Below are 14835 nucleotides of genomic sequence, written 5' to 3' on the forward strand. Positions count from 1 at the left end.
GAACAAAAGAAACTCGCTTTCACTTTGTATAGTCAATAAAAAAAATTCGATCGAATGAGGAAGAAAGAATGATTCGGTCGAAAAATAAAAAAAGTAAACAAAAAGGAATCAATTGCACATGTTCTTCGAATTGGTAGACAAGTCTTTCTTTATTTGTAAGAGAGAGAAATAATAAATAATCAATGGGAAGATGATCGTCACTGACTGTTATAATCCTCCTTTATAATCTTCTCTTATGATTCTGTTAAGTCATCATGCCAAACAAAGGAAAAACTCATAGTCGATTCATGAAATCCGATAAAGTATAAATGTTATGTGCCGAGATAAAGTAAAACATACAGTAGCGATGAAAGAGATGTATATAATTATGAATATATATATTTTTTTCCTTTTCAATAATTGCATGTCATTAAAAAATGAGACAGCGAATTGAATGTTTCACAAGAAGCAAAAAAGGTAGTATTGAACATAGTCTAACTGCACTATGATCTTGTGGATATGACGCATTTTACTAAGAACTTAAAATAAATTAATATCTAAGCAGCAGATTGGTTCAAAAATTAAAAGACATGAAAGTTTAAATTTTAACGGAACTTTCAATTTCAAATTTCCGAGATGACGCTTAATTTTTGTAGAAATTCAAAATTATTTCTACCGTTAACCAACAAAAGCTCATAAAATCAAGTATTTATCCAATTTCCTTCAATAATTTAACTTTATGGACTCACAAACTCTCAAATTCATCCAAAGTCACCTAGTCAAACTGATTGTCATGCCATAATCATGTCATTACAAAAATATTGTATTGAATATGAAAAGAAAGATGTTAAAAGAAGGTGAAACACTAGCCTGCTGTCTGAAGCCCGCGGGAAAGAAATATTGAGGCATAATAAAAATATGAATGAAAATAAAATTTAATAACAGACTTGCGTTATGTCTCATTCTCATTTTTTTCTCCTTATAAGGTTCCTCCTGCTTATGAAAAAGGACTTTGATAATAAAGTTCTGGATCTGTAATTTAAAAAAAGTATATACAGTATAGAAGAAGCAGAGAAAGAGAAAGTATAACAAATATAATGATAAAGTCTACCGAGAGAATCCACTTGACATAACGTGTGAACCTTAGCGCCTTATTATCCATTTCAAGGACGATCAAAATTAATGAGGATAGAATCCTTCTGATGAACTTCGTTTGATAATAAAGCGAAATTGAGGGATGATCCTTCATAATTGGACGTTATTTCTGGAGGCGGTTTCCTCATTGCTGAAGATTAATCAGCATATTCTGTTTGTTCTTCCTTCACATTCCACCGAACGTGCGGTTTCTTATTAAGGATAATAATTGGATTCCCAATAGATTATATAAAAAAAAGTCTTTCGTGCATCCAAAATTGAAAAACTGTGATCCAAATTATATTAATATTGCAATATTTCTGTCTTAATCAACTAAGATCATAAAGGAGGCAATGAGAGAAAAACATAATGATGAAGAGTGGAAATTGTATGATTAATATAATTAGTGCCCTGTTGGAGAGAATTCGAAGAGAAACAATTGGTTGAAAAGTCATGAAATTATGGAATTATGACGCGCATATTGAGATTTGACTTTTGTGTTTAACGGAAATTTACAATTTGAATTTTAACGGAAATTAAGAATTTGAATTTTTAACGAAAACTTATCGAAGGATTCAAAAAATTGACAGTTTAAGACTAAATTGGAGAATTAATAATTTGAGAGGAAGTCAGTCGTCAGCCAGCCACACAAAACAATTACATACCTAGCATGTGTATAAGATATAACAACCAAAATTATGAAAATTATGATGAAGACAATAACAGAGTGATCAAAATCTTTCTCTAGAAATGCAGCAAGAAAATTGAGAAGTGAAAGACAAAAGCAGCACACGTCATAATAATTTCCAGTAGCCAGAATGAGAGGTAATTTCTTTTCAATTTTGAAAAACGAACAGAAAAAAAATTAATTATAGCTGATCGTGATTCTTTATTCTGCTTCCTCTTTTTCTTTCTGTCTTCCTTTCTTTTTGTTCTTCAGTCTTTGCTGTAAAAGATAGAGAAGAAATCTCAATCGACATTGCCATGATTATTTGCAGAGTCATATTGACCTGGAATTACTGTTTGTTCATTGTATTCAATGTTGGCAGTTTTTCTTATTTTTCTCAGATCTTTTCGGTTGATAACTTTTAAGATAAACTCGAGAATGTGTTAATAGGAACATCTTCATCTCTCTGTTATTGTTTGCTTATTGATTACTATCAAATGTGCTATTTACTCAATTCTTTCGAATGATGAGTGAAAAAAATGTAGCAAAAAAAGTTGGTCTTTGATTTATACTGTAAATTATAGCTTACTATTGATCTCAAGATATTTTTTGGTGCTTGCCGAATTCTTTTGATGTCATTTCAAGTGAATTCATTGTTGATTTTGGAGAATTCTGGAAATACAGGAAAGTTTCTACAAATTTGAGTTTTTTGTGGTCGTTTTCATTTGATTTCTGTTTGTTAAGATTGAGGAACTGATCAAATGATGCAAAAAAACTGGATCTTAAGTAATCGCACTTTGAAATTTACTGAAGAATTTAGCACCATTAACCGAATTTAGTTGCGATTTCCTAGTCAATAAGACTGACATTTATAAACTTGATGACTTCATCGAGTGATGAGCTTCTCTTGTCAATGGTTTTGATTTCTAAGTGTTATGTTCTTCAAGATATTGAAGCTATCTACAAATAACGAAGCTTTCTGCCTAATTTTCTATTTCTGTCGCAAAATTACTATTGCCAGCGACAGAGCTAGCTTTAGGAGACATCTAACGAAGGTCATTTATTGCAATTGATTTGTGCGACCAGCGAGTATCATCAAATCCATTTGTTACCCTTCATTCTATATTTTATCTCAAAATCACGTACAAATCTCAAATATACTCAATTACACCAAAATCTTGATACAAATCAAGCAGAAATTTGACACCACACCTAAAAAGGAGTCCAAACTTCTAAAAATTCTAAATATAATTTTTCAAACCCCACGGGTAGTCCATATTGAGGAATGTTGGACTCACGACTGCATTAGCTAAATTATCATCTCGTTAGAGCAGCAAATACAGCTATTTATAAATTATAATATATTTTTTGCATCAAAAACTTTTTTTGAAATGATACGTCACATAAATTCATAAACAGGTCTACATTTGTGACTGTTCTTCTAGTTACCTACCTTAAAATATTTATTTTTAAATATATATCTCAAAATATAATATTTTTATGAACACTGAAAAACGTGATCGAGCAATAAAAAGATTATTAATGATAGTGTTCTACATCTAACAACATCCATAATATATTTATTATTTTTTATATTTCTCCTATGCTAGACAGTCAAATGTTTGATATTTGAGATGATTGGTAAGAAGAAATGAATGAGTTGTCGAAAAAATGAGAATTTTTATGAATTAAAAAGTCAGAAAATATCAGGTTTGTTTTTAGCAGACGTCCAAGGATGAGGCTTCTGTCTCAAATGATGAAAAGTATCAATAAAATCAATGAAATGATGAATGATTGTTTAATAATAGAATTTGTATACAGCATGAAGAAGAAAATGAATGGAAACCAGTTCAACTATCCAATAACTTCATATTTAGTTCAATAAAACGAGTGTGTCTGGGAATTTTTTGTGTTTCTGAAAAGCTGAAAGGGAAAATTATCATGTCAGATGAACCTTACCAAGGTCTTTTGCTTTTGGAGTCATTTGCCAATGATGTCTGAACTATTAATTGACAAGACTCTATGCATTGAATCTTCAGAATTGCGTATGATTCAAAATAATGAAATATTTGAATATATAGGAGATCAAGCAGTCATTTACGAGTGATTTCTTAAAGACAATAGACTCATAGACTTCCATTAGGACCCCCACGCTCTCCTTTGGGACGATAGTCATACAAACAAGCTGCAGAATCCTCTTCCTTCCGCCATAAAAAGCGAACATAATTAGTGAACGTCCCCTTATTTACTTACCGATTTGATATCTCCTCCTGAATGGAAATTAAGACTCTATAGACGCGATATTAAGTAAAAGATTTTGTTTTTGTGATAAAAACTTTAATGTTTTTCATTTCTTTATTTTTTTTTCTTTCTTCTCTTTTCTCCATGTTATCTTTTTTTCTCTATCAAATACCATAAACATGTGTGCCATTACATCATTCATTTACTCACCACTTACTTACTTACATATTTTTTTCTTTTCTTTTTTTTATTTATTTATCTTGCTTCATACTTGAATTAATTTAAAAATGAAAACTTTTTTCATCTTCTTCTTCTTTATATTTACAAATGACGACGATAGAATGATTCTTAGGGAAATTGGTGAGATTTTAAAATTTGTGGATGTTAAGGTTTTTGATACATAATCAGAGGTTCTTTGGGTGCAAAACCGTTTTATTCAATTTGCTAAGAATTTTTCATAATCATAAACCCAAAAATATCGTGTGTTTTTGACTTCTTCTAGAGTTTCTAGTATAAGAACTTCATTTATATCAGTGCTGTTACTGGAAACTCTAAATACTCAACTGATTAAAGCATTGTTCTACCAGATCGACACAAGACAGACCATGGCCACGTAGTTCTGTCTGATTACATACCCGAATAGGTCAAATCGGTTAATCGATCAAGAATCCAGCAACAAGTCGGCATGACTTTGAATTAGTGCCGGATTCGGTTTAAATCTGACACCATGTCAGAGACACCGGTCTGATCCCGGATTTTGCATCGATTTACCGATTGGAGCTATTCGGGTATGTTCATCACTAATGCCTGGAGCAAATGCCATGAAGAACAGTTCAGGAGCAAATTTAAAATAAGCACCAATCTCACTAAGAACATCTTACATAATAAAATAAAATAATAATAATAACTTTTAATATATTCTAAAGATACAGAGATGCACAATAATTTACAACAATTTTAAGGACTTATGATTTACGATTTTCGTTGAATATGCAACCATAAAAACAATCAAACAGTAATTTCAAGTCTTCTTTGTAATAATTTTTTAAAGAAACCTTTTTTAATATACACTTTAATTAATTTATAATTAATAATTAATTTAAATTAACGACTACTAAATTATAAGTAAGTAAAAACTGAATTATTTTAATAGTGAAATAAAATTACTGTTTGGACAAGTGAAGGTAATTCAATAACTGGTTAAACAATTACTTCTTTTGTTAATATATTCATGCAATTATCTTCAATTTTATTTATTTGAAGTTTTAAAAGAAACTTCAACTTCCACAATTATTATGTGACGACGACAATTAAAGTGTAATCTAATTAATTCACTTATTTATTTCTTTTAACTGCAAATTAATTTCTTCTCTCAGTGCATTCCCTCCTGCTTTCATACAGTGAATTAATTAAGAAAAGAAAGAAATTTAAATTGTGAAAAAAATATTTTTTTGGCAAACGGATTCCCTTCATAAGCATATTTTATTTCATTTTCTGAGTGACGGTGACGGTGTTGATGATGATTTTCTTCTCTTTTGTGCTTCATTTTTCACACGTGAAGCTCCATAATTAATTATGTTTTTGCAGTCTTTGTTGCTCCGTTCGTTATGAGATTTAAATAAGAATTGTCTACGCTTTGTATTTACAAAAATAAAGGAAGTCTAGTCTATAATACTCCACAACTATTGGTTACAATTCTCATCTCATTCCAATGACGTGGGTGATGTGATGTTCATATATTGTGGACTATGTGGATTGTATGAATCGAGATCGATAGAACCCTCGCCCTTTTCGCCATCAATTGATTTTCCTTCCTGCTTCATCATCATTCGGCGCCATTTTGCTCTTGCATTTTGAAACCAAACCTGAAGCATCAGCGCAATACGAGAAGGCCGAAATCATTTCATATAAAGAACAAGAAAAAACAGAAAGAAAGGCAAAAAAAATATTAAAATTGTGCATTGAAAAAGCATATAAAGGCAAGAATAGTAAGAAGAATAAAAAATAAATCAAAGATAAGCTCCGCGCGTTTTGTTTTAAAATTTATGCAGCACAACAAAATGAATTATGAACACTGCGCCACACACAAGGAGAGGAGCTTGCGTTGATTTGGCAATAAAATAGAAATGATTATAATCACCTGTAATACACGCTTGGGTAATCCAGTTTTTTGTGATAGCTGCTTGAGGTCCTTGGCATCAGGATTGTGATTAATTGCAAAATATGACTTCATTGTACGCAGTTGGTGATGTTTAAATGATGTTCGCATACGTTTTGCACGTGACGATGCACTTCCCAAACTGCCACGGCCAAAGCCCAGCTCAAGGTAATCAGAATTTAAATCTGTAAGAGAGAAAAAAATATATGGGAATTGAGTAAAACTTTGTCTCTTTATCTCTGTATGATTTATTATTACAAAATCATTATTTAATTAAATCTGAGATTTTATAAGCCATGATTCATCTAAGGAGATATAACTTGCATGCATTCTACACATGAGACTCAAAGTATTTAAATTATTTTCTACTGCTAAGCCCGCACGTCTTAGTAAATTAAGATATTTTTACTGTCAGTGATGACTACTTCATTTCGGTCTAATAAGAAATATAGAAATAGGAATTCTTCTCATTTTTCATATTCATCTATTTTGGCTACCGTGAGGTAGCATTTTCAGTTTTAGACATTCTCATCTCATCATCATCAATATAATGTTACAATCGTATCATTTATAAAAGAAATTGGTGGGATAAAAGAAGTTTCTGGATGTCGATGGATGAAGCGCTTTTAGTCTAACTTTTAGTTGATCACTGGTGGCTTCTTAACAGAATTTGCAAGCTGACTAGCTTCAAATTGTTTCAGAATTAGCCAGGAATAGGTAGACTTATGAAATTAATTTTGTCAAATATTACTATATACAAAAATTAGGTAAATTAAGTTCCATGAATTTTTAATAATATTAAAGGTTCAAATCCTTTGAAATCTTGGATAGTTCTTATATTGATGCTGTCGTTTCTTAATAGTCTTCTATCTTTTTGGAGCAATTTTTTGTTAAATTTCCCATAACAAGCCAACAAGCCCAAACCGAAAAGTATTCATCTCCAAATATTTACAACAATCTAACTCCAATAAAATGCTAGAATCGGTAGCAAATAACCAGACAGATCAATATTGAGGAATAAAAAGATGAAAAATTATACCACACAAATAAAAATCTAAATGCCGATGATGATGATATTTTATGATAATTACGACTATCGTCTTACTTTTATTGAATTCAATTCAGTGAGTGAGTGAGATGGAAAGACAGATGAATTAAGATATTCGGGAGCTGGTATGGTAATGAAAATTAATCTCTCATATTTCTGAGAATGAAAATAAACGCAGAAAAACATGCAAACAACATAAATTTTGCATTTTAATGTCTGAATTTGAAATTATAATCGTGAAATAAGATAGAGAGAGAGAAGTAACATATGAAATGGATATGTAGTTATCGTGTTTTTGAAGCACATGATATGAAAAGAATGCCATAAAGTTTACATTTCTTGCTTTCTTTCTTCTTCTTCCTCCTGCTGACTTCAACATCTTCTTCATGACTTGAACGATAAAGCAAAAAGGCTACAATCACTGATGAGAGTTTATGTGTGAGACATAAAAATAACAACGGACGAGATTCAGAGATAAAATGATCATCATATCATTTGAAATATACGTGTAAATATATCTGAAATGATATATCATCAGCTACAATCCATTCATGTTCCAATTGCATTTCATTTCCATTACTAAACGGATATTATGAAGTTGTATAATTACATATGTCTCTATTCCTACCAGTCTTCAGTCTTCAGCTTTATGATTTTACATGCATTTTTCTCAAGCAGTAAGTGTCACTGATGTTACCAGTTTGGCTGCTGTCTTTCTGAATTTTAGGACATATTGAATTTATCATAGCATGGATTGTTGTTTATTTAGATAAAATGCAAGATTAATATTCATACAAATTATTAAAAAATGTGTCCAAGTTGGAGCGAAATGCCTTAAAAGTATCATATATTTTTGATTCGAGGCAAGAGTTCGAATCTTCACAAATATTTATTGTTACCGTTAATCGCTCACTTTTATTCTTTTTGGATAGTTTGCTTATTAATTAATTTTTTCCCCATTTTAAACCTCGACACTGCGCTGCCTTGTCACTTCCTCATCAACTGCAACTTCATTTCTACTCTCAGCCTCTTATTATGTTTTACGATATGTTCGATTTATGATTTATCTTTCATAAAAAAAGTAGTATGGACATCGTCATTTCATATTTCTTCTCTTCTTTTCCTTCTCCTTTCAGTTTTCATCATCGTCATCTTCATGTCTCATGTATATAGTTTTTTTTTTTGCGCGCGCATGCATTTTTACAATTTCACATTCTTGAATGATGGCGCCTTCTTTTTCATTTTTATTTAGTTTCATGTATAATAAATGCTCAACAGTGTAACATTGTGGTGACTTCAATTCAAGATGCCTTTTGTTCTATCATGTCTAGAAGGGGGAAAAGCTCTTCACTATTTGTGGCATGAAAAAAAATTTTATTTTCATGTTGTTCAGCTATAGAATTTATATTTTATATGACTCTTTGTTTTTTTGTACAGTAAAATAAAGATTGTAGAGCAGCAACAGCAGCAGCCAGTCATAAAACAAGACTTCCACGAATAATGTTTTATTACTTCACATTCGGAGATGAACAATAATAATGCTTTTTTATGACTTCTAGTCGTTCCTTTTTTTTGCTTTTATTATTTTACCTTACCTCATTTTTATGATTATTGCGATGTATCAATCTCAATAATATTGTGAGATGAGATATTTGTTTCGTTTTAAATTATCGATGAATTCGATGGGAACTTTTTCTTTTTTTATATCCACTCTCTAGACATAAGTTTGCTAAATCTGTTGCTGTTCAATCTTGTTAACTAATCGCAAATAATTTAAGATACGAATTAGTAAGGTATGAATGAGTTTTATACACTTGAAAATTGCGTGAAAATTGGAATCAAGTGGAAATTATTCAATTCTGTTAGAATTTTTAGCACTTATTGTATGATTCAATTGGAATTGTATTTTATTTGTTCTGCGTGAAGGTCGATTGATATTCAAATATTTGTGATCAAAGCTTGCAGTTCTAAGTGCTAATAATTCAGAGAATTTGACGTCAAACAAGACGTATTTTTTAGAAGATTGAAAGATGACCATTTAGCATGTCACTTAGAGAATGTTGGAGATTTTAGCTAGTACTTGTAATAGTGCGTCTACTTTTGCTGATGATCTCATTCTCGAGTCGACAGCTTGACATAAGGTCTCAATCGATTAATGACGATTTGGCGGAACATTCCAGAAATTATCCCGGAGGACTAGTCATTAACTTGACACTATGTCAAGTTGTAAAATCGGGTTTAATTAACTAGCAATAGTAAGCAATAGTGAAGCATCAACATCAGTTTAAACTTCATCCAAGTTCTGATACCAAAAATAAATCAAAACTCAAGAATAAATCTCCAAAAACTACAGTAAACCTGAAATTTAGAAGTTCGAGCACTTCAAAGAGAGTGAAATCTTTTGTTCGACTATATTAACGACTATGTGCTAACTATTTTATATAACTATCTAAATATTTATCAATAAAAAGTTATTTCGATGCGCTTCTGAGTATGTACCGAAAATTCAACAGCATAGTACGTTAGATATGTGCCGAAGCGGTACAAAGACCTTTTTTCTCTAAGGAGTTCATTTGGCACATTTACTTCTTTTTTTTGGTCTTCTTCGTCTTCATCCTCCTTTCTAAAAAAAATTCTCATAAATGTGTTTCTTTTTATCTTTTTTTTTGTGATGTCCAGTCAGTAAATAAAAAAAAAATATTTTTCTTCATATTATAGCTACATAGCTGTAGATGATCTAATGAATTTGTTTAGATAATTTATTATAGGGTTCAATATAAATATAAATATCCACTTCACTATACGGTTCACCGGTAGACACCCCACTGATTCGACAACATTTGAATTGGTGATCAACATAAATTCTTTATTATGGCATTTCTCGACATGTTGCCCCCCTCCTCACTCTATTATGTCTCTCTCTCTCACTTACTCAACATATGAAGCTTCTTTATCGTCATCAAGTTTTAGGTTGTTTTCTGGCAGGGTTCATTTAGATGCTACGTGACGTTTAGTGAAGGGAATTGCTGTTTGCAGTCTGAACCTTAGCTCTAGCCTTAGTTGTAGATCCCTTTTGAAGCAAATTCATTCTGAGTCACTTAATATGCGAACAGATCCATCTAATATAAATTCTATTTTGGAGTTTATTGATAAATAAAATAGAGTTTAGTGATGTCTCTGTTTTGTAGCTTAAATAGCGCCAAAGAATTCACATCTCAAAATATTTATACAACCGAAGCTGTCATTCATTCACCGTATGAATGATTAAGAAGTGAAATGTTTTGCGTGGGAATGTGTCGAATAAGTTGATTTGACCATCTTGTTGAACAGTTGAAAAGTCACAAACATAAATTTCAGGAAAATTGTCGTCAATTTTACGTTATTTTTTTTATGGAGCACTCAAGTAATTTTCACTCATTTAATTTGACGACCGAATGCTCGTGTAAATAGAAAAGTGAGATTATTATTTTTTCAAGTCAGCAAGTCGAGTAGAGAGCATTGATTTATCACAATTATGTGTTTATGTACATTTTGTGGTTCTACGCGCATTATTTTAATCATCATAACAAGATTAATGCATTCTTGCAATGTCACGATGAAGTGAGAGAAAAAATAATTTCAATTTTCATTTTCATGACAGCTTCATATGACATTTCAAAGACCTTTTTTTTCAAAATAATTTGATTCCTTTAAGAATCGCCGCACATTTATTGATGATTTGCGCACAGAACAGACACAAACATTTATGTTGTCACATATCCTCATAAGTGACAAGTCGCTGCTATAAATAATATCAAAGAAACAGTCATTCACACCAAACAAGTCATTGTTATCAGACATCTGGCGACTCAATGACTGTCTACATGATTCTTAAACACTCTAAACGTGTGACATGAGTGAAAAATTGATTTTTCCTGCTATTATTTTGTAATATTTTTCCCTCCTTTAACAAAAAAAAAATCCCGAGTTGTAGGAAATGTTTTCATGCTGTGACTTTGTTGCTGATGGGAATTCAGAGAACTGAATAAATAGGAATTTGATGAGATGTTATTGAATGTAACCACATCCATGTTTAGATTGTAGTTTAAAAGTATTGAAGTTTTACGAGTATTTAATTGAATTAAAGCTGATTGCATCAACGATTGAGCAAATAAGGCTTAAAGCAGTCTGATACGTAAGTGGTTTAAAGCTGAAGAAACAGTAAAGACGTTTTGTTGCTGATAATTTTTAATACTATGTCATAACATATTTATGAGAGTTTTGAGGCTTGATTCTCTTAGTGCTGACTCAAAATTAGCAAAATTTAGTTCCATGTTCATCATAAAATGCTGATTCACTCGGGACATTTCCTTTCATTTAACCATTTTTCTTTAAAAAACGGAGAAAAATATGTATTTATTGAAAGGCAACAAAACAGATCATTTGTATAAAGCTAAAGAGTCTTTTAAGTTTTTTTTCTTCTCTTTCAATGCCGATCAAGTATCTTCGTTACGCATCACGCGGCTCAGATAGTACAACGATGAATGACAGTGTCAAAAGAATTGATATCTATCTGTATTTAAAATATTTTTTTTTTTTACAAAAAATGAGTGAGAAGTTAGAGACAAGTGGGACACAAAATGAAGACTAGTAACGTATGTACTCATGTATTACAAAGAAAATGATGAATTATTTCATAAATACATGAAAAATCATGCATTTAGCTTTTATATTCTTTTCTCACGTCTGATTAATCGGTGTAGGATGTCAAGTGAAAAATATTAATATTTAAGCGGTGATGCACAGCCTACAATGTTTACATTTTAATATTTTTATGACTGCGAATCTTTTGTGGATTAGCAAACTTTAATCTCGTTTTATTAGATTCTTTTCATGAGCTTAATCTCTCCTTAATTCCATTATTTATTGAGCATTTATTTCAATTTTTTTGTTTGCATCTTCACGGTAGGCTTGCTTGTTTGTTGTTTAAAAATAACAATTTTTATCATGATGAGGGGAATTTCAAGTTCTTGTGTATTTATTTTAGTACTTAGACTCTCCACCCAGTGAGTTTTTGACATAGTGGAAAGAAATTGATTTAAAGAAGCTATTTATCATTTGTTTGTAATCGCATTAATAAATTTAATTCATTACATAAATTTTACAACAAATTTATTCATTCATTCACTGAGGTTGTAGCTACAAAATGAATGAATCAGTGATTTGTGGCGATGTCGGAAGAACTTTGCTGGTAGTCAAGAAAATGATTTAAAGTTTTAATCACTGAGTAATTAAATCCACATCATGCTATATCGTGTTGTGTTGCATGACAACGCGAAATCATTTTCATTTTAATTTGCAACTGTAAACTTGTAAATGCTAATCAAAAATTGCGAATCAAAAAAACTGTCTATTGTATAACAATTAACAGCACTGTCAATGCAATCTTATGATAACAATCGATATAGAACGGAAATTTCACATGATTACATGAGCGACATAATTATTGCTTGATCTTTTTTTTTCTTCCACTCATGTCAATTTGATGTCAAAAATTATTTCCTTCATCTCATCTGACAACATGTATCGTTTTCAAAGAGAACTGAACAGCAGCTTTTAAGATCACAAGTAACGGAAAGTCGAGAAGATGGTTTTGGGATCGTGAATTAGTGACGTGCTTCGACAGTTGTACAAACATGTAGTGCCAAATTCAAGCTACGAGTCACGTTATTGGACGTCACAGTTAACTCACCCCTTGAGAAAATCGAATAATATATTCATGCATTATTCAATAAAATTTACAAATTTGTGCCTCTGCTGAGAACATGCACATGTCGAATAATTTTGTTTTCAAGGAATTTTTGCTGTATTAAAGAATATTTTTCAATGCAAAATGCAAACACAGAAAAAGATAAAATTCACATGTTAAATAGAAAATAGAAACAACTGCCGGCACTTGCTTGAAAATAAATAAAATATTTACGTTTTCAATCTCATTGTTTTCGCAAAAGAAAGCAAGCAAAAATATCTCAAAATAGGCATTGAAATGCGAATTGCTTTTTGAATGAGCGGCTTGCTTGAAGTTTAAGATGAAAAAAAGAGTAAAAAGAAGAAGAAAGCGAAGCCACACAACGAATGGTGAGGAGAAAAATCATTACTGACATGTTTTGAATAAGTCAGAAGATAAGATTAGTTTATGCATGCATGGATATCTCTATATATTTATATATAAGACTCACCTAAATTGGCTGTCATTGCCTCAATATCTTTGGGTTTGCGCTTTCTTGGACGGCCTTTTTGTCTGGGTTGTTGTGGTAGAGGCGTTATTGAGTTTGCATTCGATGAATTTAGATGTTGAGATCCATAAAAACCGCTATCAATATTCGTCAACTCACTTGGACTTGATGGTGCATTGGGCGAATCACAGAATGCATTTGATGGTGTATATGAACACGAATATGGACTTGGCGTTGATGGATCGATGTCGAAGTGTAACCTGTTTTGAATTAAAATGGAATTAAGTAATATGTTTGCATGATGATTGGAGATCATTAGTAATTTGGTCAGACGACTCACCTACAAAACACAGCTGAATTCCTCACCCCAAACTGGTCTCCCTTATTTAATACTTGATTACAGATTGCACATGAAAAACATTGAATATGATAAACTAGGTGACGTGCGCGCATTACAAGCTCCGACGAACTTATTGAAGCTAAACATTTTGAGCATCTTCTTGCACCATAAATCCTGTAATTAAAGAACCATTTCATTATTGTTTATTAAATGAGCCATTAAGTCGGAAAAGAAATCGTAAAATTTATCATTTATATTTTTCTCAAGTTTATGAAGCCTGCCTTACTACTTCTTAAATCCTTTTGTTTCTTCTCTATTTTTTTTTTGTTCCCGCGGATTTTTGTGAGAATCTAGCTAGATATCTTTATTTCATTTTGTTGTTTAAAATAAAACAAAATTGAGATAAAACTTTTTAAAGTGCTTTTTTATGCTTGTGCAAAAAGAATAAAATATACGAGTTTCCGTAGCTCATAAAAGTATCATTATGAGATTAGAGTGAACAGTTGAACATTTTATTAAGCGATATATTAAGATTATTTCAATAAAAGATCAACGCTTAAATGGCTTTTCGAATGATATGAGGAGTCAAACAACTTCCTCAATGATCTTACTAAAATAAGAAGGTTTTAATGGATTAAGCAGAAGAAATTCGTACGATTTGACGAGGATGATGATTTTTATTACGACATGCACTGAAGACAAAACATGACATGATGTATAAATCATGTGCAGTTAGTGTTTTTTATAGCAAAATTCTTCATGCAGCGTTGCAAGCTCTATAAAATGGCCATATTTGGTTTTGGGGCAATGAAATTGCATCAGACCTGCTTAAGCTTCATACTTTTATGTATTATATATTTTTTTGATGTCTCAATAATTCATAATACATGTATATACACACAATATTTTTTTTTACGATCAACATCATAATTCTGTGTCGAATTGAAACATTTTGCTGTATATATGTTGTAGCATTTATGAATGGTTGGCAATTTGCAACGGTACTTAATGCATTTATGTGAATTTTTATTCTCATATCTATTTTATATTTTC

General features: G+C 31.1%; 1 protein-coding gene across 2 annotated transcripts in view; it reads right to left on the reverse strand.

The window, feature by feature from the left end:
• Nucleotides 1–4732: 4732 nt before the first annotated feature.
• The window catches only part of ap (apterous), a 36045-nt gene continuing 25942 nt past the window's right edge, over nt 4733–14835 (reverse strand). For both annotated transcript variants that reach the window (XM_070645843.1, XM_070645844.1), the window contains 4 exons: nt 13783–13956; nt 13446–13702; nt 6162–6364; nt 4733–5886 (listed from right to left, as the gene is read on the reverse strand). In XM_070645843.1, coding sequence (XP_070501944.1) covers nt 5725–5886; nt 6162–6364; nt 13446–13702; nt 13783–13956 — 796 coding nt within the window. In that variant the 3' untranslated portion in view covers nt 4733–5724. The remainder of the gene's footprint in view (nt 5887–6161; nt 6365–13445; nt 13703–13782; nt 13957–14835) is intronic.

This window comes from Chironomus tepperi, unplaced genomic scaffold (assembly GCF_022539635.2).
Source record: "Chironomus tepperi strain 1889 unplaced genomic scaffold, CSIRO-AGI_Ctep_v1 contig_354, whole genome shotgun sequence".
Lineage (NCBI taxonomy): Eukaryota > Metazoa > Arthropoda > Insecta > Diptera > Chironomidae > Chironomus > Chironomus tepperi.